The following is a 22,368-nucleotide window of genomic DNA, read 5'->3' on the forward strand; positions in this document are numbered from 1 at the left end:
AGTGAAGTGAGTAAATAAAAGAAAACAGAACAAAGTAATTTATAAATGCATACAAGGTCACTAATTTTTAGGTCAAAATAGACCACAAACTTGTTTCTACTTGAATTAATGCCACAATGCATGCAACTTGAGGTTAAAGGTGAAAGTGGTTAATCTTTAGAGTTGTATTTATAGGAAGCGTAATCCTCGACTTCAAAAGATACCACTCCATGTCATAATGAACAATTGCACCAAACGACTTCTAGATGCGCAACAACAAAAACTCATACACAAGCGTTTGGGTTTCTTGTTTTTTTCCTCTTTGAATGAACAAAGAAAAAAGGAAAAGGAACCGAGAAATATCGAAGTTCACAAAGAACTGCAAACTCAGATATAAAGCCTTGCAATTGAAGTGGCGGAACTTCTTTTAATCAAAGCTTCGAGAAGTGATTCAGTCCTTCAATAGAGTGGTGTGGAGACAACTACGACAAATGAAACAAAAAAGAAAACGTTGGGAGAGAAGGGTACAAGAGAGCTGGTTAAAAAGAATGGTCAGTCATAACTCATAATAGTTGTTCAAAACTACGCATATGCAAGCAATGATGCAAACAGACTACCGTAACCATTAGTTCTTCACCCAATGGTTCTGTGTGGTTTTTCATAGACCGCATTTACACATAAAAGCAACTTGGTTTTTACAAAACCCACTCGAGAGTCTAGACGCAATCGTCTATCCTCAAAAATTTTACTCGAGCTTTACAAACATAATTTACCTAACATACACAATCGTCTATTATCAAAAATTTAATCCTACCTGCGCAGAAGACGGGGTTGTAGTTTATAGAATAGGACTACTAATGTTAAAAAAAGAACCAAAGGAACATACAAGACGGCTTCATTGCTGTGCGATTCCTTTCTTCACAAGCATATCATACACTCTATCGACTTTGCTTGGATCAACCTTAAACAAGCTATGGGCATCTGCTTTCTTGGTAATATTCCCCTTCATTACTTCCATAGATAGCGTTTGCAGCATGTTGAGATAATGTGAAGGAAGTATCCTGATCTCCCCACAAAGCCTTTTCTCCTGTAAGAGATTAAATTGTTACAATCAAAACAAATGATGTAATGTGCCAATTGAAGCTGAGGTATAGAGATTACAAATACCTTGACATTCTCATTTCCCTATTAAGGCTTTGTTTGGTTGGACATAAAATAATTTCAATGGAAGATGCTTTTCCATGAAAAAAACATATTCCAAAGGAAGACAAAATTGCAAATCAATTTTCCAATGGAGGGGAATAGATGGAGATGGGAGGAGAGAAAGAGGAAGGTAAAAAAATTGGGAAGTTGAGGCACCGTTTCCTTTAAAAAAGAAATGTTTTCCACCCTGAAGCTTGGAGCTTAGGAGCACTCTTTTCTACCCTTCGGAAAACTATTTCCTACCTTTTACAAATCACAGGAAAATGGTAGATTCTCTTTTCGTGGAAAATGTTCTCCTCTAACCAAACACTGCCAAAATTTCCTGCTATTCTATTTTCCTTTGGAGAATTCTAAGTCAAGCCAGGTTGTATTAGGTCTCCTCTAACCAAACACTTCCTAGAATTCTAAATTGTCTCTCAATTGTGGACGTCTGGTCTTTAAGAAACTGCCTTGCTTTTATAATCAAAAAGGTCTTTTTTACGTAATTTTCGTTTGTTTGACAAAAGAAAAGACAACAAAGAGGAAACTCAGAAAGTCATTTAGAGGCATGTCAAAGAGCACATGATAATCCTTGTTTATTAACATAAAGTTTTCATTTTCGCAGGACTAAGATTGAATAACTCGAAAAAGAGAAAAAAGAGCTCACAGTCTCCGAGAGCAAATCAGCCCCTGGGAACCCAGTGATATCCCACTCATCAAGGGAGTTTGTCATACGCTGCCCTGTGGCTGTAGTCGTCGAAACTGAGTCTCTATAATGATGAGTTGTCCTCACCAATACTTTACCCCCTGCACCAGCCTCAACACTCTCCCTCAATTTGAGTGTGTTTTCATCTGCTTCAATCTTCCTCTTCCGACTAATATATCTCTGTGCCTCAGCCGACGTGCGACAGCCAGCAGCCCTAGCTTCCTGTGAGAATAAATCTCATCAGTTCAACCCACAAATAAAGATTACAGAGAAATTTGACGAACTAATTCAACAAAATGCTTCTGTTTCTGGGTTACTAACTCTTTCAAGTTTGTATTTGATGTATGGATGTAGATATATAGTGAATCAGCCAGATATATTCTACTTTCTCGGAGAAGAAAATTGACTAACTGATACTGGAAACTCTTTCAAGTATCAGTAAATAAACTCTTATTAGCCTATTTGGTTTGAGCAAAACAATAACAATTGGAATAAATATAGCTTGAGTACAAATATTTCAGTTCGAAGAAATTGGACCTGTAGATCCAGTATTCGTTTGCGAATCCGATGTTCCTCAATGACAGTCCTCAGCAGCTCCTCATGCTCTTCTTTTGAGTGGAACCGCATAAATACCCTATACCGCTGGCATATTTCCTTCTCTTCAGGTGTCAGATTTTTCTCAAAAGGATCTGGGTATAGTAAATTCCGTTCCAGTACAAAATCCTTCCTGCGTTTCCTCTCGTCAAGCCTGACATCAATGATCAATCCCATGTAAACATAAGTTTAAAAAACTAATAAGGCACCAGTGCAGGCGGACCACTACAAGATGGAGTTATTTTACAGCATCGGCATTATGGTACCAAGAAAACTGCTCACTAAAAACAATTAATAACATTTATGCTATCTAACTTTAGCTTGACCATTGGTAAGGTCTTCAGGAAATACTAAATTCCAGTGGATGCTCTGGTAAAGTTGATTGCTCTAAAAAAGTCAGCCAAGGCAATCCCATATTAATGTTTTTCCCACCAGCCAACACCCAGTCTCAAGAGTCAAGACTTCCCTGACTTCACAGAATTCCTTGCATCTTCTTGTCAAGTATAGAATCATCAATGAAAGTATAAGGCCACCTAACTATATAACCAGAGGACAAGACCTACAACTTTGCATGCCAACGACACTGGACATCTAAAAGCAAAGGGAAAAGCACGGAATGCCAGACTAGATAGATGCTAAAAGCACCACACATTCCATTGGACATCCAAAAGCAAAGGGGACTTTGGAGGGAAAGAGAGAATGGAAAGGAAAGGGAAATGGAATGATTCATTTTCCTTCTCCTCTTAATGAAACAAATCCTTTCCAGTGTTGGAAAGATTTGGAAGGGAATACTTGCTGACTCTTCACTCCCCTTTCTTTCTTCCCCCTTCCTCCTCCTTCCCTCCCCCCTACCTTTCTTTCCGTCATTGCTATCCAAACAAATTGCAATTTCCAACGAAAGCACCCAAATAACAACCTATAAAAAGCCCAAATTCATAGCATATAAGAAAATCTTGCAAATATAATGTGAGTAACTTATATCTATGACAGAAATATCCAAAAAAAATTACTAGAAGAGAATGTTTTTAACACTAAAGAATTCTATGATTTAACAACCTCCGAGAGTAGATTCGCAGAACTCGAAGCTTTAGTTCACGTTCAGCTTCTGTGTCCGTTTCTTTAAATTCCATATCTGCCAGTAACTGTTCAGCGTCATTATCATATTCTGTCTCAAATTCCCCTCTCTTGGGATTATAACCACATAGATCTGTAACTGGAGGCCCATCATCAGCAGAAGTTCTAGGTTTCTTTTCTCCAACACTCCTATCTGGATGAGAATCTGCACAGCCATATAAAGAGCATTTCTTAGAACCATCAGCTACAGCCATGCTAAATTACTTGCTCCGTAATCAGACCTTCAACTTTGATGCCATTACTCCCATCCTGCACTGCTGTGGAATTTGTTGGTTTTTTAACTGCCCGTGTTATTGCAAAACCCAAACCAGAAGCAACATTATATGAGAAAAGGTAAATCATACACATAAAATAATGCACAAATTCATATACTACCCATTAACAGCAATTTGAGATAATTTAACACATACCGGCCTGTGAGGACTGGCTATCTGGAGCTTCTTTATGTGGTTCTTCAATCCTTCACAAACACTTTAAAGTAAGAAGACAGAAAGTATCCAAAAACATATATCGAAGGAGCTCGGCACAAACAGGCCATACTTTACTTTTGCAGAAAACGCAGACTCTTCTTTCATTGAATCTTCGGTTAGAACTGGAACAGGAGCAATAAGAAATGCAGCCACACCAAAAAAAAGGGATTATTAGCAATAGAAGTTGGGGATTAAACAAAACAAAGGCAAGCAAGGAAACAATGTCAAGACAAAATTTTATATAGTGAAATCGTAGAAGAAGCTTTCGGCATTATGCGAAAAAGAACAAAATAAACAAAGAAAGATAAAATCATAGAAAATTTATATGGCACATTTGTTAATGCTGAATCCTGAGATCATTTCCGAAAACACAGAACTCATATATCCATCAATCACAAACCTTGTTTAAGGTCACTTTGTTCCTTGGCCATGGCTAGAAGTTCTTCTCTATTCTTTCCAACAACATGAGAAAGGTCCTAGAAAGATGTGATACAGAGGTTGTGATCAGAATGTTGAAACAAGGGAAAGAATTTTAGTTAAAGCAAGTTATACTACCGGAAGCGGAAAGCAAGGAGAGTTCATGTATATAGTATTATAGTGATCAATACATTCTGATTTGCTCTTTGTTCCTACATGTTCTGCCACTTCGGCCCAGTTACCCAGTCCATACATTTCAATTCCCTGCACAAGTGGAAAGCAATATCCAGTAAACAGAAAGGTATCTCAAAAAATTGGTGCATAACGAATAAATTCAACAGTATGAGAATACCTCTAGGAGCAAAATCTCTTCATCTGTATTCCAATCAGGACACATTAGAGGGAATGATAAATTATCCTGTAAAAGTGAAATCATTCCATAATGTGTGATAAAAACCACAGGATAAAATCAAGGTGCTAAAAACAGTGAAACCATGAAGGAATCAAATTTTATATATTAAGGTAAAAGGCCAAAAGTATAAACAACATTAATCATTTACCATAACCCTATATGGATGGTTGCTTTTGTGAGGATGAACCTCCGCACCAACTGAAAAGCACTCAATACAGAGGTCAAAATCTGGACACACTACACATTTAATGCGAACCTTTCCTGATATATCTTTATTGCAATAGTTACAGTGATAAAGTGCATTCTTCGCGTCACTTAAGCTTTGACCTGCAATGAAGATGAGTATTAGCAAGAGTAAAGTGGTCCACGTTAGCAGGGAATCAATTGGCAAAACTGTAAGATCATGATACCTGCCGATGCAGACTCTGTGTTCTCTCCACTTGAGGCTGCCCTTTTCCTCTTCGACCTACTGGAGGTAAACAGACAGTACTCGGAATTACGATATAACGAAGTCAAGGGTGTAAAGGGAACACAGACAACGGCAACAAAAAAAATAGAATTATAATAACTGGTAGAAAAGGCACATCAACACAAAAATAGAAATAAAGTTTGACATTGGAGGTACCAAACTGATTAGAAGTACCCTGAAAGAGCCTCAATAAGAAAAGTTTGAAGCCTGCTCTTTTCCTTAAGTAATTAATATAATTTACTCCAAATTCGAACGATATATAATATACCCACATGATTCCAGTCTCATTCTTATTCTCTTATGCACGAATTCTCACTAACATGGATATAAAGGGTATTAAGGGAACACATACAAGTATACAACCTTTACACATAAAATTAGACCAATAAATCAGAAGACAATCGAAAAGAAAACAGAAGCATCAGCTTAAAAATTGAAGGAGACAAACTCAAAATTGGTGGAAGCATACTGGTAAGAAGTACCCGAAAAACCCTAAATACAAAAGTCCAAAATAATGATTAAAGAATGATTCCATGCACATAAACACACCACCAGTGACCTGATAGGTTGATCTGGGAACATCCTATCTTGCTTCTTATTGTACACTTGGGTTTTAAAAATATAATTACATCGTAAAATCAGACGCAATAAAACTTGAAAGAAAGAACTATTAACCATTGACGATACGAGCATCAAGAGAGATGTCTACTATTTTACATAGCACAAATCCTAAATAGCTAACCAGGTTGGCTACCTAATAGCAAAAATTGTAACTTACTCTAAGCCAAAAGGCCGCATTTCTGCCTCTAAGCCCTCAATTTAACCCATACGACTCTTGCACTCATCTACCAGGAGAAGAAGTGAAGAAAGCCTACAAGTTCTTAGCTCTCAATTAAACTAGTAATAACACAACTAGGTGGATGTTTGGTTGGGGAGATAATAGAAAAGAAAGGGAATCTACTTTAGTTTCCTTTGTAAGTGTTTGGCCTGAATAATTTGGTTTCATTTCCCATATCTCCTGAGATAAATTACCCCAAATTGGGTCATCTTGATTCCCTACCGTCAACGAGGGTCCGAATTCCAATATTAGATAATTGAATCTCCACCTTCCACGACCCATCATAGTTCACCTCCCACCATCCGAAACCACCCTCTATACCCACAACGCTGTCATCACCACCAGTAATTACTTACCACTGTCCCACTCTCCGGCCACCACACCACACAGCTTCTGACTCGTCTATTTGTTATCAAGAATATCTTTATAGCAACGAGTTCTCCCAATAAAGACAATTAACAATAAAATGAACGCATTACCAGATTTACCACTAGTGATTTCTCAGAATAAGTTTGTTTCCTGTATTTACTGATTCCAAAAATTCAACAAGGAAAAATTTTACATAATAATTTCACCATCAGACAATCACCCCCCGAGAAAGTGGAGACAAATTCTAGGAAGCACATTCTATACTAATCATGCAACAATATTAGAGGCAATGAAGGTTGAAAGGAAACTAATCCACAAACTAGGAAAAACTGACAGCATTTTTCCAAAAATTATGCAAAACCATGTGTTACCTAATTCGTGGAGCGCCTCGGATCGTGGAACAGGTACGGGAACGCGATTTGCTAGTTGGGAGAATTTTGATCGCGAGAGTTTTTTCGGTACGGATTTTGGGAACATAATTCGTTGCAACGTAATTCGTGCTAATGTATTAAATAATATATTGATTTATTATAAATATTTTTTAAAATATAAAATAATTTCAAATAATTTAATATATTGATTACCTTTAGCTATTCGAAGTTTAATTTTTTTGGTTAAATCTATTTTTTGAAACTAGCACTAAACAGGGAACTAGAAAAAGAAAGCTGCCAAAGGGAAAAAAGAGAAGAAATTGTCAACAGTGCCAGCTGTAAATGTAGTACTAATTAAATATGTTACTTCTCTTCAAAAATTACCCTTCCCCATCCAACCAAAAAAGAATATGAGGCTTCTCTCTCTCTCCCTTTCTCTGCAACAACATACTCCATCTGATGGAGTCCATCAATATGTCAGTGGGCTCGCATCACGCCGGCGACCAAAAGCCCCAAAGTTTTATTCTCCTTTTCTTAACCTGGTGCCTAATTTTCAGATCTAGGGTTCCAGAAACCCTAACAATTGCTCTGCTTCCTTCCTCTTGCTCCGGAACGCCAATTTCGTCGATTTAGGTAGTGTTAAACCGACTTGGTGCGTAAACGAATCGCATTCCAGAACGAGCGAACTAAAACATGATTCGCGGGGTGTAGGGGCGAGTTAGGTAACCCTGGGAATGCCAATAGATTATTTGAATCTAGAGTTGTAGACATATTACCTTAAGAAACTCCAAAAAATAAGCGATAACAAGAGATAGCATATATAATCTCAGATCTCGTGCTTAAGATAGAGTCAAACATGCTCAGCTAAATCCTCCAAGAGCCGAATAAAATAATAATAAAGCCAAGACAATGCATTTACTTCCATTCTCCTAATCACACCCCCCCCCCACACACACACACACACACACAGATACACACGCACGCACCTCCATAACGAATATTTGTCTAAAGATCCCCTCAAAAAATATTTGTCTAAAGACAGCAATGTTGGCACTTATGGCATATTTCACTGAATAACACCATTGTCATGATTCCAATCCTATCTAGGATTGGCAGGATATTAGCATATAGGATTTTGAGATCCTACATATTTGCAAAAACTTCCATAGTGATACACCAACGAATACTTTAAATTAATAGTTGAGAAAAACTAAAACCTCATGTTTTAGAATCTCTGTCCGGTTTTTCTACAACAAAATAGCTATGCGTTATGTAAAAGAAATCAAAATCTATGTTAGGATCAATATTATATTAAGAATTGCTTAGTAAATACAAAAATCTCACAAAGATTACATTGAACAGTAAATGAACACAATAAAATTGTCAACAAGATACCACTTTTCTCGATTGTTAAGTAATTTAGATATATATAACATGTATATGAAACTAATAGATATGCAATAACAAATGATCGATTTGGTATGAAGATAGTAAAACTGCATTGATGTCCCAATATTCTAATTTTCAGTGAAATCGAAAAAATTCTAAAATTGGTCTCTTCTAAGACTCGGGACAAATACAATTTTTTGAGTTGCAGAATTATTTGATTTTAAGATCCATATTACAATTTTGACAAGCATGTCCATATCTATCAGTCTAGAATCATCCTTAAATCCTGTCCAGCCCCCCTCCTTTCTCCTCCAAGAGAATAGATGAGTCGAGAGGCTAGAAATCTCTTGAGGCTACTTAGAGTCAACCAAGTGGATTCTTCACAAAGAATGAACTCATGATAAAAAGCAAGATTTCTCATAAACAATATTCCAAGAAACAGAATGTCCTATAATCAAAGAATTCAAATGACAAGTTAGCGTAAATTTATATGCAATAGAAATAAGAAACAAACCTCTCATCAAGAAGGTGAAGATTTTCCATAATGTTTCCTTGTGTTTAATTATTGTACAGACCAAAGTGAAGGATTGAGAATGAAAAGAACACTGATGGTTTTTCAAAAGGTCAATTTTTCATTTTATACAATCGGATAGCGTTTGATTTGTGTAACCCTAATTCGGCCCACCTTTTTTTTCAATTGCAAAAACTCACAAGACCACTTCGGCTTCTTGATCATTAGAGGACAATCATACTCAAGTTTTCTTAATTCACCTTACTTTTAGTTTTTTTCGTGAGACATCAATAATTGAAACCAAATAAGGAAAAGATTTTGAGGTGGATTTACTTCTTCTAGACATTTGAAATGAATTGGTAGAACAATTGAAAAACCAATACGGCAAAAAATCAAAAGAGCTTTCATTCCAACTACAGAAACAATTGACGATGAGAATGACGGTCCATTTGGTACGCGGTAATAAATTATGGTAATGATAATGATTTTTAGTGTAATTTTGTAAGAATATCTCGAGTGCACATCCATGGTAATGAAACTTGATCTCAAAACATGTGCTTTACTCCATAAGTTTCCATTACCATCTAATACCACATTTCCAAGTGGTAATGGGTGATCATAAAATATTCGAAAGAAAATGAATATTTTGGGATAAAGTAGACAATTCCTTCACAAATTTTAACTAATATGCATTACCATTAACACCATTTGTAACCACTAACCAAACAGGTATTAAGGTAAACCAACTTATATCCTAACAAAAATCACCTAGTACGTTTAATCTATGAAAAATGTCTAGGAAAAGTGAGGTGCTTAGTCTTAAGACAAAAGATGAGCCATTGACAAAAAGTACAATCTCTATACTCACCACCACAAAACCCTTGAGGTAAAGTGGAATACTCATCACTCTTGAACACTTTAATAATGCATACATATCTATAACCATAAAAAGAATCTAGGAAAAGAAAGGTTCTTAGGCCTAAAACAAAAGACGAGTTGTTGAAAGTGATATAAATCTCTCCTTCCACCATGGAAAACCCTTGAGATGTACTAAGATACTAGGAGACAGGTTCAACTGGTCATCATACCTCCTTCGTATACACTTTCTATTTTCATTCGTCTCACATTACTTTGTACACTTCTATTTTTGAGCATGACCAATATTATTTTAATTTTTATACTTTTCGAGTATGATCCACCACTCTCTTCTCCAAATAAATAATACACCACTAAAGACTAAAAGTTTATTGTACTAATCTATAAATTTTTTTCTAATATAAGCGCAAATTCATGGCCCACTTTAAGATAATATGATCCACGTCGATGCCTCCATGTTACAATATTTGTAAGCAAGTGTATATCCATGATATGTGGATTGTGGGGTCACCCGCTTTCTTAGCTCACCACATCGGCATCCCAAAATACGGGGCAAGACAGCCGAAATCAAGCGAAAATGCAACTCTAATTGTTCTAACTCGTTGACTTGGCTTAAGCAAATCAAGCGTGGGGTCCTTCTAGTTATGATTCACACACAAAATTGCATGAGAGAGCATCGCAACCGAGAGACTTTCTTTAGATACCTAGCATATGATAGATATCCACTTGAAAAAGAAATCCTTTAAAACACATATTGAGATATTGGGCCTTTTATCTTGTGGTATGTTAGTGACTAAGATGGTTTAGTGTACAAACAATTGTGTTTAGTCGAGATCCATTAATTACCTTCATGTGAAACTTGGTTCATTTATTGTAACTCTCTCTTCATATTCCCTAAGGGTAGCGCAAGTAGGGATCTTACACATAAGTTGCTACTTTTCTCTAAGCATCCTTTGATTACTAGTATAGTTGGGACAAGGGAATTACATACTTCATTTCTCGCAACAGTTTTTAAAGATAATTGCATCACCCCTCCCCCCCCCCCCGGGCGCCTTTCCCCAAAATAAACAAACAAGATAAGGAAGCTATTAGGATAAATAAGGCACAGTTTGGAAGCCATGAATTCATATGAAATATTGGATTTCAATTGTGGAATCTGAAATCTCGAAATTCAATTCAAATTTGGTGTTTTGGAAAAACTAAGAATTTCAAATATCATCTTACCATTTAGAAAGTGAAATTTTAAGTACAGAAACATTACAATTGAATCTCTACAAAAAGAAAAAATAAAAGCAATTACTTCCAGTTCTCAGTGTACCATTCATTGTTATCTCACTTCTCTCTCTTCGTTTTTTCTCTAATTCAAGCATTTCGACCTAATTTGATAATTGAATATCATTTTGGCACAATCAAAATCTTAAAATGTTGATGAAATGATACTTATTAGAATGAAATGAAAAGGTAACAAATGAAAATGTAATTCATCAACGAGGAGAATATGAGAGTAGATTACCATTGATGATATAGTTTTATAGAGATAATAGTGAAGGCATAATAATCACTGAGACATATGAAGGAAAGAGAAAGAGTCGTGGAGAAAAGAAGATATTGAAGCTTAAAGCTCCCATGGCTATGGTTACATTGATACATTGATGAGAGAGAGAGGAAAATGGTGAAGGGCAACCAGTTGGAGTAATTACCATAGTGGATTAGGAATTTTAAATGACAAGGTTTTTTTAATAATTTGAAGTCCTGTCCTAATCTAAATTTGGAATTTTTTGGGCATCCAAACACTTGAATAGTTGAATCTACCCAATCCCACAATTTCAAATGAAATCCATGTATCCGAATTCCAAACACACCTAAAAAGAAATTTACCCAAAACAACCATATATACAGTTAGAGAAAAATGGTTCACCGGGGTGGAGTCTGGTTCATGTCCATTGGGTTAGGTCAGATTCGGTGATAAGTCAATTGGATTGGTCATGTGCGAGCAAATTTGGGTTCCATCCATTATGATATACTTCCTCCGTTTTTTTAATTCTACCATTTGTTTTTTGCATGTTGGTCAACGCATAACTTTAGATGAGTATATTTTTTAATAGGTATGAGGAAAAATTATGAAAAGTTGATATGTTGAAAATATATACCGAGATGAATCCAACAAGATCCCATATGACTATGTTTTTCCGCATGTATAAATGATACAAGATGGTCAAAGTAGAGCTTATGAATAGTGTCAAAAGTCAAAATGGTAGAAGTAAAAAAACAGAGAAAGTACGAATGTTAATCATATTAGTTTTTGGTTTGCGTTAATTTCGGTTTAAGTCTAGTTTGGTGAGATAAAAAGGATCACCAATTATTTCAACTATACACTAGATTCACCAATTGCACTAGATTCACTATAGGTAACATCCCATGTTCCTCTTCATGTACCACGTATAAATTGAAGCTGCACACTATGTACACATTCTTTCCCTACTTGTTTGCTCTATTTTCCCAGTATCCAAGAAATATGTTTGACTATTGATTCTTTTATTACGCATTAGTAAAATTTATATAAAGTTGATATTTTAAAAATACATATTATGACGAATCTAACGATATCTCACATGTTTAAATTTTTTCTTATACATTAATTGGGAATCGTTGTCAATGTTGGTGAACCTTAACTCTAATAAAAAGGAAATGGAGCAAACAATTAGGGATGAAGGGAGCAACACAAAAAGAATACTCCCTACAAATTAAAAAAAGAAATCTCCAAAAAATCACTTCATCTAATAGGAATAATAATATGTGTGCCTATATTATATTGATATAAACTAGACAGAAATTCTACTACGTTATCTATTACTTCCTTCATTATGTTTTTAAATGAAACGTTTGTCTTTTCACGCAACCCAACGCGCTTCTTTAATCATGAATATTTTAGTTGTGCACACGTAAAAAATATAAAAAAAGTTATAATTTGATAGTATGCATCGAAACGAATCTAACAACATCCCACTTGACTATGTTTTTCTTTATATAATGGCGATAAATTGGAGTCAAAATTGATCAATGAATAGTGTCATTTCACCCAATGTTTCATTTAAAACAGAACGGAAGAAGTATTCAAAATTTCCAATGCATTACCATAGTAAAATTTCTCAATCCCCCACTGATTTTGTGGTTCATAGGGTTGTGACACATGCCATGGTACACTATTATAGTTCCCAAAATCATCAACTCTCCCATATCTTCTTCCTTTACAAGAGCCTAAAACATCTTTGAAAAGCATAGACCATAAGCCTTCACTTTTACAAACTAATAATCAGAAATCCAATATAAGAAGATGTCGAAACTAATCACTATAGCCAGCAATATCAAAGTTTATTAATTGCCACAAAGTTTAAACTCTTTCGTACCTAGACGACTACCAAATTCGCATAGCACAATCTATCAGTTTCAGGTACATATAACAATATGAATGATGTTTCTATAGATATCTAACCGTTTCAATTTTCTTATCAGATTTGGCAATTACCAAGTCCCAAAATAACCAAGTTGGATCACGCCCAAGTACCCAACACTTTAATGCCTTCTATATCTGGTCCTCATTTTTGCCATTTCCAAACAAATATAATAAGAATTCCATAAAAGACAGCACATTTTACCCTTTAGTGCATGTTTGGTTCAACTCATGGAACGGAAAGGGAACGGAACCACATAGAGGAAAATGAGCTCCACACAAGATATTAGGAAAGTTAGAAACAAAGGGTTCTACCAAGGTGAATGAGAGACATGAGCTCTCACAAACACACTTGTACAATTAATAATATCAATGAAAATACAATTTTATGATACTATTCGCGTCCATCAAAACTTCCGTGTGCGCCACAAATTCTATCAGGAAGTACATCTATTTGACGTTTGATTCCAATATGGAAAGGAAACACTTACAAGTGAAGAATTGAGGACAATTATGAATGCATTACCGTATAACTAGAGGAAGGTAATGATTGGGCGAAAATTGTTATACTCAAGAAACGGAAACCATTACCCCACTCTTCATACCAAACAACACACAACCTCAATGGTTTCTTGTTTTCGTTTCCAACACTTAGAAATCTCATAACAAAATGCTCTTCATTTAAACAGAACTTCACATTTTTCTTCACTTGCAAGTTCACTTACTTATATTAACTACCAACAAATCAAAACAAAGCAAACACATGTATCTCAGAAATTGTAGCAAAATAACATAAACATTCAACTTACACACATAAAAAGGAACAACAATCAAAGCAAAAACAAAACATATATTCATCAAACAAGTATCTAAACCAAAAACACAAGTAATAATATTAAGGGTATAAAACAAATTTTTAAAAAAATGTGCGTGCTTGAAAAATTAGGAGTGAGAAAAGACAGACCTTTGGGCGGGATCATCATCACTGGAGCAAAATACTGCACGAGAGCGACCCATCGAAAAACGTGAAATTGAATAACTTCAGCAGCAGCGAATCAAATAAAAAATGCCCTAAAAAAACAACAATTTGGGGTTAAAAATTATGAAGATAAGCAAGTGAAGAAAAAAGAGGTTAAGAAGAAAAGTACTTGAAGGAGAAAGAAGTAAATCAAGTGAGGGGTGAAGGAGAGAGAAAATTATGGGGTTGTAGTTGAAGGGGTAGTGAAAAGTGTTGCTGAATTAAGTGCGAAAAGGAATTGAATTGAATTGGGGACACCGGTGAAGGACTTCCGGCGCGCTTCTGAGGATTGGAATTTGGAGGAGAAGCTCCAAATTTGTGAAGTTGTACCACCATTGAATGGAATGTTATAACCCAAAAATGCCTCTAATTAGTATTAATCCAATGTTTCCTAAAAAAGTTTTATTTAGTATTTAGTCCCATGAAATCCAAGATAGTCAAGTAAAAAAAAACCAATGAGCATGTAGTGATTTTGAAAAGTTTCGGTTTACGGATTGGATCATAATATTAATATGACACTAATAAATGAGGGGCGTTTAGATTTGGTGTTGGTTAAAAAAAGTCATATGTTTGCAATGCGAGTACGTAAATTTGCTATACATTATAGTTGAATTGATGCCTGCACCAAAAAAAAAAAACAGTTGAATTGATGTAAAGAAAATCGGGTTGGTCCGGACTTTGGTATAAAAATTATGCTTAAATCTGCAAATCTAGGTCGAGCTTTTCATGCTCAAGCAAACTTTTTCAAATCAAGCTCGAATTTTGGCCTAAATATATAGTTTTGGAGCTTCATAAGACCCGCATATATTTCGAGTGAGAACGGGTTGTGGCTAGTAGGTTAAGTTATTCATGAAACAAAAGTCTAAAAACATAAATAAATAAAATTTGACATACAAATCACTTCAACACTTAGAAAAAAAAAAATAGAGACTAAATACAAACTTTAACTAGCAAAAAAATTTATTTAATTTATGATTTATTTTATCAGATACCCTCGAGTTTTCAAAAAATTCACCAGGTACCCCCCATGTTTTCAAAATTCACCAATTACCCCTAAGTTTAATTATAATACACCTAAATGCCCTTAATGACTAACGGCGTTAGTCACTAATCCTAATTTTCTATTTTAAACTCTAATTAACCACTAATCCTAACCATAACGCTAACCCTTACCCCTAACCCTAATACTAAACCATAAATCTAACCCTAACCCCTCACCCTCCTACCACCCCTACACCCCTCCTCCCACCACCAATGCACCCCCAACCCCCCCCACCGCAGCCCATCACCCCCTGCCGCCCGCAGCCCAAACCCAGTTCCCACACCCCTCCCCCGCACCGCCCCCCTTAATTTCGGAACAACACCCCTCCCCCACTCCTGCTCCTGCCACAACACCCCCTTCTCTTTTCGCACCCCACTAGAGGTGATCATGGGTCGGGCCGCGGCCAAAAAAATTTGCCCATTGGCCGGGCCGGGCCTAAATTCGGGCCGAATTTTTGTGTCCAAAGCCCGCTATTTCGGGCGGGGCTTAGCGGGCTTTTGCGGGCCAAAACGGGTCGGGCCAAAAAATAGACTAAAAAGTCATTTTTAGCTTGCCCAAAGCCCGCCCAAAACCAAAAAAAAAGGCCCGGCCCGCGGGCTGAAAAATTCTGCCCAAAAACGGGTCGGGTCGGGCCGGGCCAAAATGATCACCTCTACACCCCACCTCCCTCCCCCACCCCCAACCTTAAATTCGTGCTGCTCCACCCCCTTCCATTTTCAAACATTTCAGCCTGAAAATGTGTGTTGTGTCTGGTGAAAGTTGTTGCGAAAATTGAAAATGGAAGGGGGTGGTTTGTGGTATTCGAACAAGGTCTGGTGGGAGTTATTGCGAAAATCGAAAGGGTGGGGAGGGGTGGGGGAGGGGTTGGTGAGGCTGCAGGGGTGGGGAGGGAGGGTGTGCAGGCTACCGTGGGGGTGGAGAGGGAGGGTGTGCAGGCTACCGTGGGGGTAAGGTGTAGGAGGTGGGGTGGGTGGGGTGGTGATTGGGTGGTAGTGGAGCTAGGGTTAGGGTTTGAAATTAGCAATTAGGGTTAGGATAGGGTTAAAAGTTATATGTTAAATTTTAGTTAGATTAGGTTAATTAGGGTATAACGAGGTTTAAGACTTGAAAAGAGGTTTTTAGTGTGTCGTTTTGATACTTAATCATTCATGTAGTTTTGATACTCTTAACCAAAGAGTTAAAAGAATTCACAGTCATAACAAAGGATATATAACTCCTTAAACTTATTTCAAAAATTTAATCCTATTTGTATAAAATTAAAATTAAGTTGGGGCTACCATGCACACTCAAATAGGAATTAGTTAAAATTTGGTGATAGAATTAGTGGTTAATGATCATAATCGTTAATCAATAAGAGCACATGGTGAATTATTACAAAATTGATGGGTATGTGGTGAATTTTGAAAACATCAAGGATATATGGTGAATATAAAAATTAATCGGGGGTATGGTGAAAATCCATTTATTTTTTATCAATGTAATTTTCGATAACTTTATGACATAAATGTAATTGATCCACTTATTCCCAAACATCTAATGTCAAAAAGCTCCACACCCTAACTTTTTCAAAAAGAGTTTTTTGGACTGAATAAGCTAATTGAAACATTTCTTTACCAAACACTCAATTAGAGGATTGATTACTCAAATCCTCTAATATGAGTTCAAACCTGTAATTTTACCCCAAGCTTCTCTTTACCAAACAAAGCCATACACAAGTTTTTGATCTTTGATACTCCTATTATATAATAACATTCTTACTCTAATCCCGTTGAAATTGTTACTTTTATGGGAGAGTTTACATGGTAGCTCCAAACTTTTAAGTGAATTCCGTTAAGCGAAGTTGTCGTTAGTTTTGAAATTTATTAGTCTGACACGCAAATCGAGACATTTTTCGACACCCAAAACAAGTTTTTATGGTTATTTGACAATTTCGACCTCAAATCAAAGTCTTAAGGGCCAAATTGCCCCCCTAAACCTAGACCAAGTAGAAAAAATGACCATAAATACTTGATTTTGGTGTCCAAAAAATGTCTCGATTTGCGCGCAGACTAATAAATATCAAAACTAACAACTTAACTGAATTGTCAAATTTAATACATACTTACATAATTAAGACAATATTCTTCTTCATAAATTGTCAAATTTAATACATACTCACTCCGTAGCTAAATACTTTACCCACTTTTTTTGTATTTTTGCCAATGCATTTCTTGAACCTTAACTATAACATGAGGAGAGAAAAAAAAAATTAAATTAATACTTTTTTCTGCTCTTTTGCCCAAGCTTATAATTGATGATATATGGTATATGATGGTGGATTTTGGGGTACGAGAATATACTCTCCAAGGGAAAAGTTTATCTCAAATTCTCAACCAAAAAAAAATAACAGATGAAAGGAAACAAAAGGAGTGTTGGGAGGACTTCAAAGTTCAACCTTTAATGAAACATTTACCATTTCCAAGCTCATATGGTTTTTAAAATTTCTCCACAATTTGGTTCTTATAATTTCTAGAATAATCAATTTGATATAGATGAACAAAAGATGACATAGTTATATATTGGGTTAATGTCACATACAATAGTAGGGTAATATAATTATTATAAAATTGGGATTTGCACTTGCCTATTAACCTATTTTCCTCTATTTACCATTTCCAATATCATATCATTTCTTACATTTTCTCCACAATTTGGTTTTTATAATTTCTAGAATGATCATTTTGGTATGGGTGATTAAAATATGACATAGCTATGTGTTGGGTTATTGCCACATACAATAAAAAGGTAACATAGTTATTATAAAGTTGTGATCTCCACTTACATATGAACCTATTTTCCTCAACTTCTTCACTTCAAAGGTTTATCTATGAAACGATCATTTTGAAATTGAGGGAAGCAAATGTGGCAAACATGTCATTAGTTTTGTTTAGATCCATGATCGGGTTAGTTTCAAGTGATGATATCAGCTGTAAAGTGGTTATTCATACGAATGAAATGGTGAGTATGTGTAATTTGGATGTATTAGTACATAAACAACCTATTTTCGTATACTCCAATGTTTTATATGGAGAGAATTCGACAGGCCTAAAATATTATTCAAAACCTCATTCCTTAATTTGTATATCGGATATTATTTTAGTAAATAAAGATGTGATGATTAATCTGTTATTAGAAATGAGCAACCTATTTATCGTATAAATTTCTATAAAAGTTATGTTACAATTTGTAAACAATACATTGTATGGATATTACACTAGAAAGACATACATTTAATGAGCATTGCGACACTAATTGAGAAAGGGGAAAAACCAAAATGAGTTAATTGTCAAAAGAGGGATTTATATATTTAATTTTAGTTGGTTTATAAGAGAGTGAAACTGTTGTGAAAAGACCAGATAAAGTTATTGAATTGGAAAAGTTGTTAATTTTCCTATATAGTTTGTTTTGATAGCTTTTTTTTTCTTTCATGTAAAAGATAACATTGAAATGTAAATCATATAGAAAACCTACAAAAGACACTTATATTATACAAGTACTGCTTATTTATATCTGTTTACTATACAACATTACCCTTTTTTAAATTAGTCTAAATGAATATTAGAACTTTTGTTGGTTTAATATATTCTAAAATTATTTTTGAAAAGAAATTAATGAGTAATGGTTAATGATGGGCTATTGGAGTCACTTGGGATAGTCTTAGGAAAGCAAAAAGTAAAGTGCAAAATCATGTATAATACTCATTCTCTCAGATAGAATGGGGAATAATGTATGGTACAATATATCATCAAAATTGTGATCATATCAGGTAGTACTAGAGAATAAGGTATTTAGGCGAAAATTAAAGTGAAAATGAATAACCTAATTATCTTATAATTTTATATTGAAGTAATATTACAATTTTTAAACGTACCCTACATCGTACGAATACTAGACTCGAAAAAGTGATATCTAATGAGCATCACGACACTAAATGAGAAAGGTGAATCAATAAACTGAGTTAATTGTCAAGCTTATATGTCAAAACAGGGATTTATAAGTATTTTAGCTGGTTTATAAGAGAGTGAAAATGTTGTGAAAAGATCAGATAAGTTATTGAATTTGCCAATGTCTTTTGTTCGGGAAACTTCTTTTGTCTTTGATGTAAAAGATCACATTGAAATGTAAATTATAGAGAGAACTTATAAAACACACATACATTATACAAGTGATAAGTGCGTTTCAAACGTACTTTATGGACTCCTTTTAGCTCATTTTGATCCTCTTTCTCCCCTTTCTTCCCTCTTTCTTCTCCCTTTCCCCTTCTATTTCATTCACTTGATCATAGTGACATTTTGCTAGATTTTTAGTCTTTTTTGACCGAATTTCTAGTACATTTGCTTTCACCTTGTTTTGCCATGTTCTTGATATAGTGAAAATACTAAGATGGTTATGATTTGTAAAGTTGGAAAAGGTAGCAATAAAAACAAAGCACACATTGAGAAATGGTACGCTTGCCCCATTCCCCATGTCCGCTCGCACAAAGGAGCACATTGCACAATAGAATCTTGAATAGAGAACTTCAAATGGACATAACTTTCAAACCACAAATCGGATGAAGGTAATTCCAATTGGAAGTGAAAGCTCGTTTCGATATCTTTCCAACGATTGGTCATAAACTTGATTTGGATATAAAACGAAGAAATTATGCTCGTTTTGAGTTGAACTATTCAAGTATGAGGCAGAAGGGTAAGGTGCTCCCGCACCTGATTTTGGTGCGCCCGCACCTATTTTTGGTGCCCCCGCACCCTTCGTTTCCGGAAAGAAAAAAAATCGAGCCTTCATTAAAAACGATAGTTTTGTTTTTTAGTTTGGACTTATGCTTTATTCTATTTTTTTAGAGAGTATTTTATTAGGGTTCATACTAGAGAGAAAAACACTTGAGTTTTATTGAGATTTAAGAATTGTTAATCATAGTTTGTGATTCGGATAACATTCAAGGTACTTCTCATTCAATTTAATTTGAAGTTTCAGTTTTTATTTCATTCTTTTCGTGTTTGTTCTTGTTCTTAGTTATTCTTAGATTTTCATTCTCATAGTCTCATAACTGTGATTTCTATTAGTTTAATTATCTTTTAATCATGTTTAGGCTTAGATTAGTCATAGATTTTATGTTTAATTGTTTAGAATCCATGATTAGTGAGTAATTTCACGTCTAGGGTTAGGGTGAAAGTATAAATTAGGGTTTTAAATGTTTTGTTGATGAGATTGTGATTTTTAAAGAAAGTTATGCATTGATCTTGGTTTTTGAAACCTTAGGATAGATATTGATCACATTTATACTTGGGTATTTTGAATTCAAATATTCTTAAATCAAATTTTGAACTCTTTCATCATCCCCAAGAATCAACTTAATTTATATGCCAAGATATTGGGTAGAAATTAAGGGGATCCTTTATTAAGGGTTTTCCGAATTTATTGAATCTCTTAATCAATTAACTAAAGACCATTCGAGAGAGGATTTAGTTGATTAATTAAGTGATTATTCTTGAGGACCATTCGATAGAGGACTCAAGTATTTTAAAGGGAAACTAAACCTTGCATGATCGTCTCCATTTCTTCACAATCGCATCAACAATCATTGTCCGTTCTTATTCATACTAGTAACCTTAACTCTAGTGTTTTCCTATTTGATATTTAAACTCTTGTTATTTGCTAGTTCTAGTTTTTAGCTAGTCATAATTGTTACCAAACATTTTCAAACACCCAAATACCATTCAATTAGGTAGTTTGGACTTGATAGACTTTAATTAATCCCATTTTTCCTGTAGATCGACCATTGACTTGCCCTTACTATTTTCTTAGTAATTGCTTGTTAGGATTTAGAAATATTGTTTGGAAAGTGATTTTTGGTGTCTTAACGACACACTAAAAACCTCTTATCAACAAGTACTGCGTATTTATAATTGTTTACTATACAACATTATCAATTTTTATTAGTCTTAATGAATACTAAAAAAATTATTGGATCCATTTATGATCTTCTGCCAGTTGGATTAATGGATCATCTGGTTCGAAATAAAACCAAATTTATAGGTTGTTAGAAGAAGCTCTAAAATAGAAATGCATATGGTATAACATCTTATTTCCTATATGAGAAAATAAATATTCTAAAACTGTTTGTAGGAAGAAATAATTAATGACTAAGAGTTAATGGTGGGCCATTGGAGTCGCCTAGGGTAGTCTTTGGGAGGCGAAAAGTAAAGTGGAAAACTCTATATATAGTACTCATTTTGTCAGATGGAAACACTATTTGAATATGACTTAATAATAAGGATTAACAAGGTGTAATAAGTTCAGATTAGTTCTGAGATAAGTTTATTGAAATTCAGATAAGATTACATAAGCAAAATAAGTTGAAAAGCACAAGGCCAACAATGACAAATTGGAAATTATATAACTTAAAAAAATCTTATGTACATAAAAGATTTTATTATTACTGTTTTCTATAGGGTGTTGGCATATTAAAAAAATTTAAATTTATTTTGCTTATTATGAGCAAAAGTATTACAATTGTACAACTAAGAAAATATTATCTCTTGATCTTCTACAAAAAAAAAAGTATAGTTAAATGAGAATGTAACCATGCATAATTTTATAATGGAAATGTAAATATGCATTACTTTTGTGAGTAAAAGTATAGTTAAATGTAATATAATTTAGGAAAAATTCACAAGAGAGAGTCCAACTATTACCCATTTTCTTTTATAAGTCCCAACTATGGATTATGCCTTATAGATCCTAAGTTTACTATCTTGTAATTTTCATAGGTCTTGTGTTACTTATCACCGGTGTAGAAGATAAAATTTCTAAATATTTACCATCTTCGAACACTTTCAGCAAGTGACAAAGACCTATAAGATGGGGCCAATATTTAAAAATCTTACCTTTAAAACCTTTTATAAGTAATAATCCAGGACTTATAAAAATCACAAGATGGTAAGCTTGGGACTTGCAGGGAATAAACAATAGTTGGGACTTATAAAAGAAAATGGATAATAGTTGGGCCCACTCTTGTGAATTTCTCCTATGATTTATGATAAAAACAAAACTTTATTTTTTTATCTTTAGGCCTTTTAAAACATGATGGGGGTGAGTATTAAC

General features: G+C 34.7%; 1 protein-coding gene across 3 annotated transcripts; it reads right to left on the bottom strand.

Annotated features, from left to right (window-relative positions):
• Positions 1-570: 570 nt before the first annotated feature.
• Positions 571-14,545, bottom strand: LOC104896268 (transcriptional adapter ADA2). 3 transcript variants are annotated; one of them, XM_010682983.4, is made up of 14 exons: positions 14,317-14,545; positions 14,133-14,239; positions 5,305-5,363; positions 5,043-5,221; positions 4,835-4,900; positions 4,621-4,746; positions 4,466-4,541; positions 4,136-4,187; positions 4,006-4,055; positions 3,817-3,876; positions 3,518-3,740; positions 2,405-2,615; positions 1,829-2,089; positions 571-1,066 (listed from the first exon to the last, which is right to left on the bottom strand). In XM_010682983.4, exons 2-14 carry the CDS (start codon positions 14,183-14,185, stop codon positions 875-877), a joined length of 1,608 nt encoding a protein of 535 aa, XP_010681285.2. In that variant the 5' UTR covers positions 14,186-14,239; positions 14,317-14,545; the 3' UTR covers positions 571-874. The 3 variants fall into 3 exon arrangements, with proteins under 3 accessions (XP_010681285.2, XP_057251573.1, XP_057251572.1); XM_057395590.1 differs by having other exon boundaries at positions 5,305-5,360; positions 14,133-14,545; XM_057395589.1 differs by having other exon boundaries at positions 14,133-14,545.
• Between the last annotated feature and the right edge of the window lie 7,823 nt (positions 14,546-22,368).

The sequence above is a fragment of the Beta vulgaris genome, chromosome 6 (assembly GCF_026745355.1).
Source record: "Beta vulgaris subsp. vulgaris cultivar EL10 chromosome 6, EL10.2, whole genome shotgun sequence".
In the NCBI taxonomy this organism is placed as follows: Eukaryota; Viridiplantae; Streptophyta; class Magnoliopsida; order Caryophyllales; family Amaranthaceae; genus Beta; species Beta vulgaris.

Coding starts and splice junctions, on each gene's coding strand:
- LOC104896268 (XM_010682983.4), bottom strand. CDS start 14,185: ATGGGTCGCTCTCGTGCAGTATTTTGCTCCAGTGATGATGATCCCGCC. Junction 4,901..5,042: donor ACCATCCATATAGGGTTATG/GTAAATGATTAA, acceptor TCACTTTTACAG/GATAATTTATCATTCCCTCT. Junction 3,741..3,816: donor TAATGGCATCAAAGTTGAAG/GTCTGATTACGG, acceptor ATGGCTGTGCAG/ATTCTCATCCAGATAGGAGT.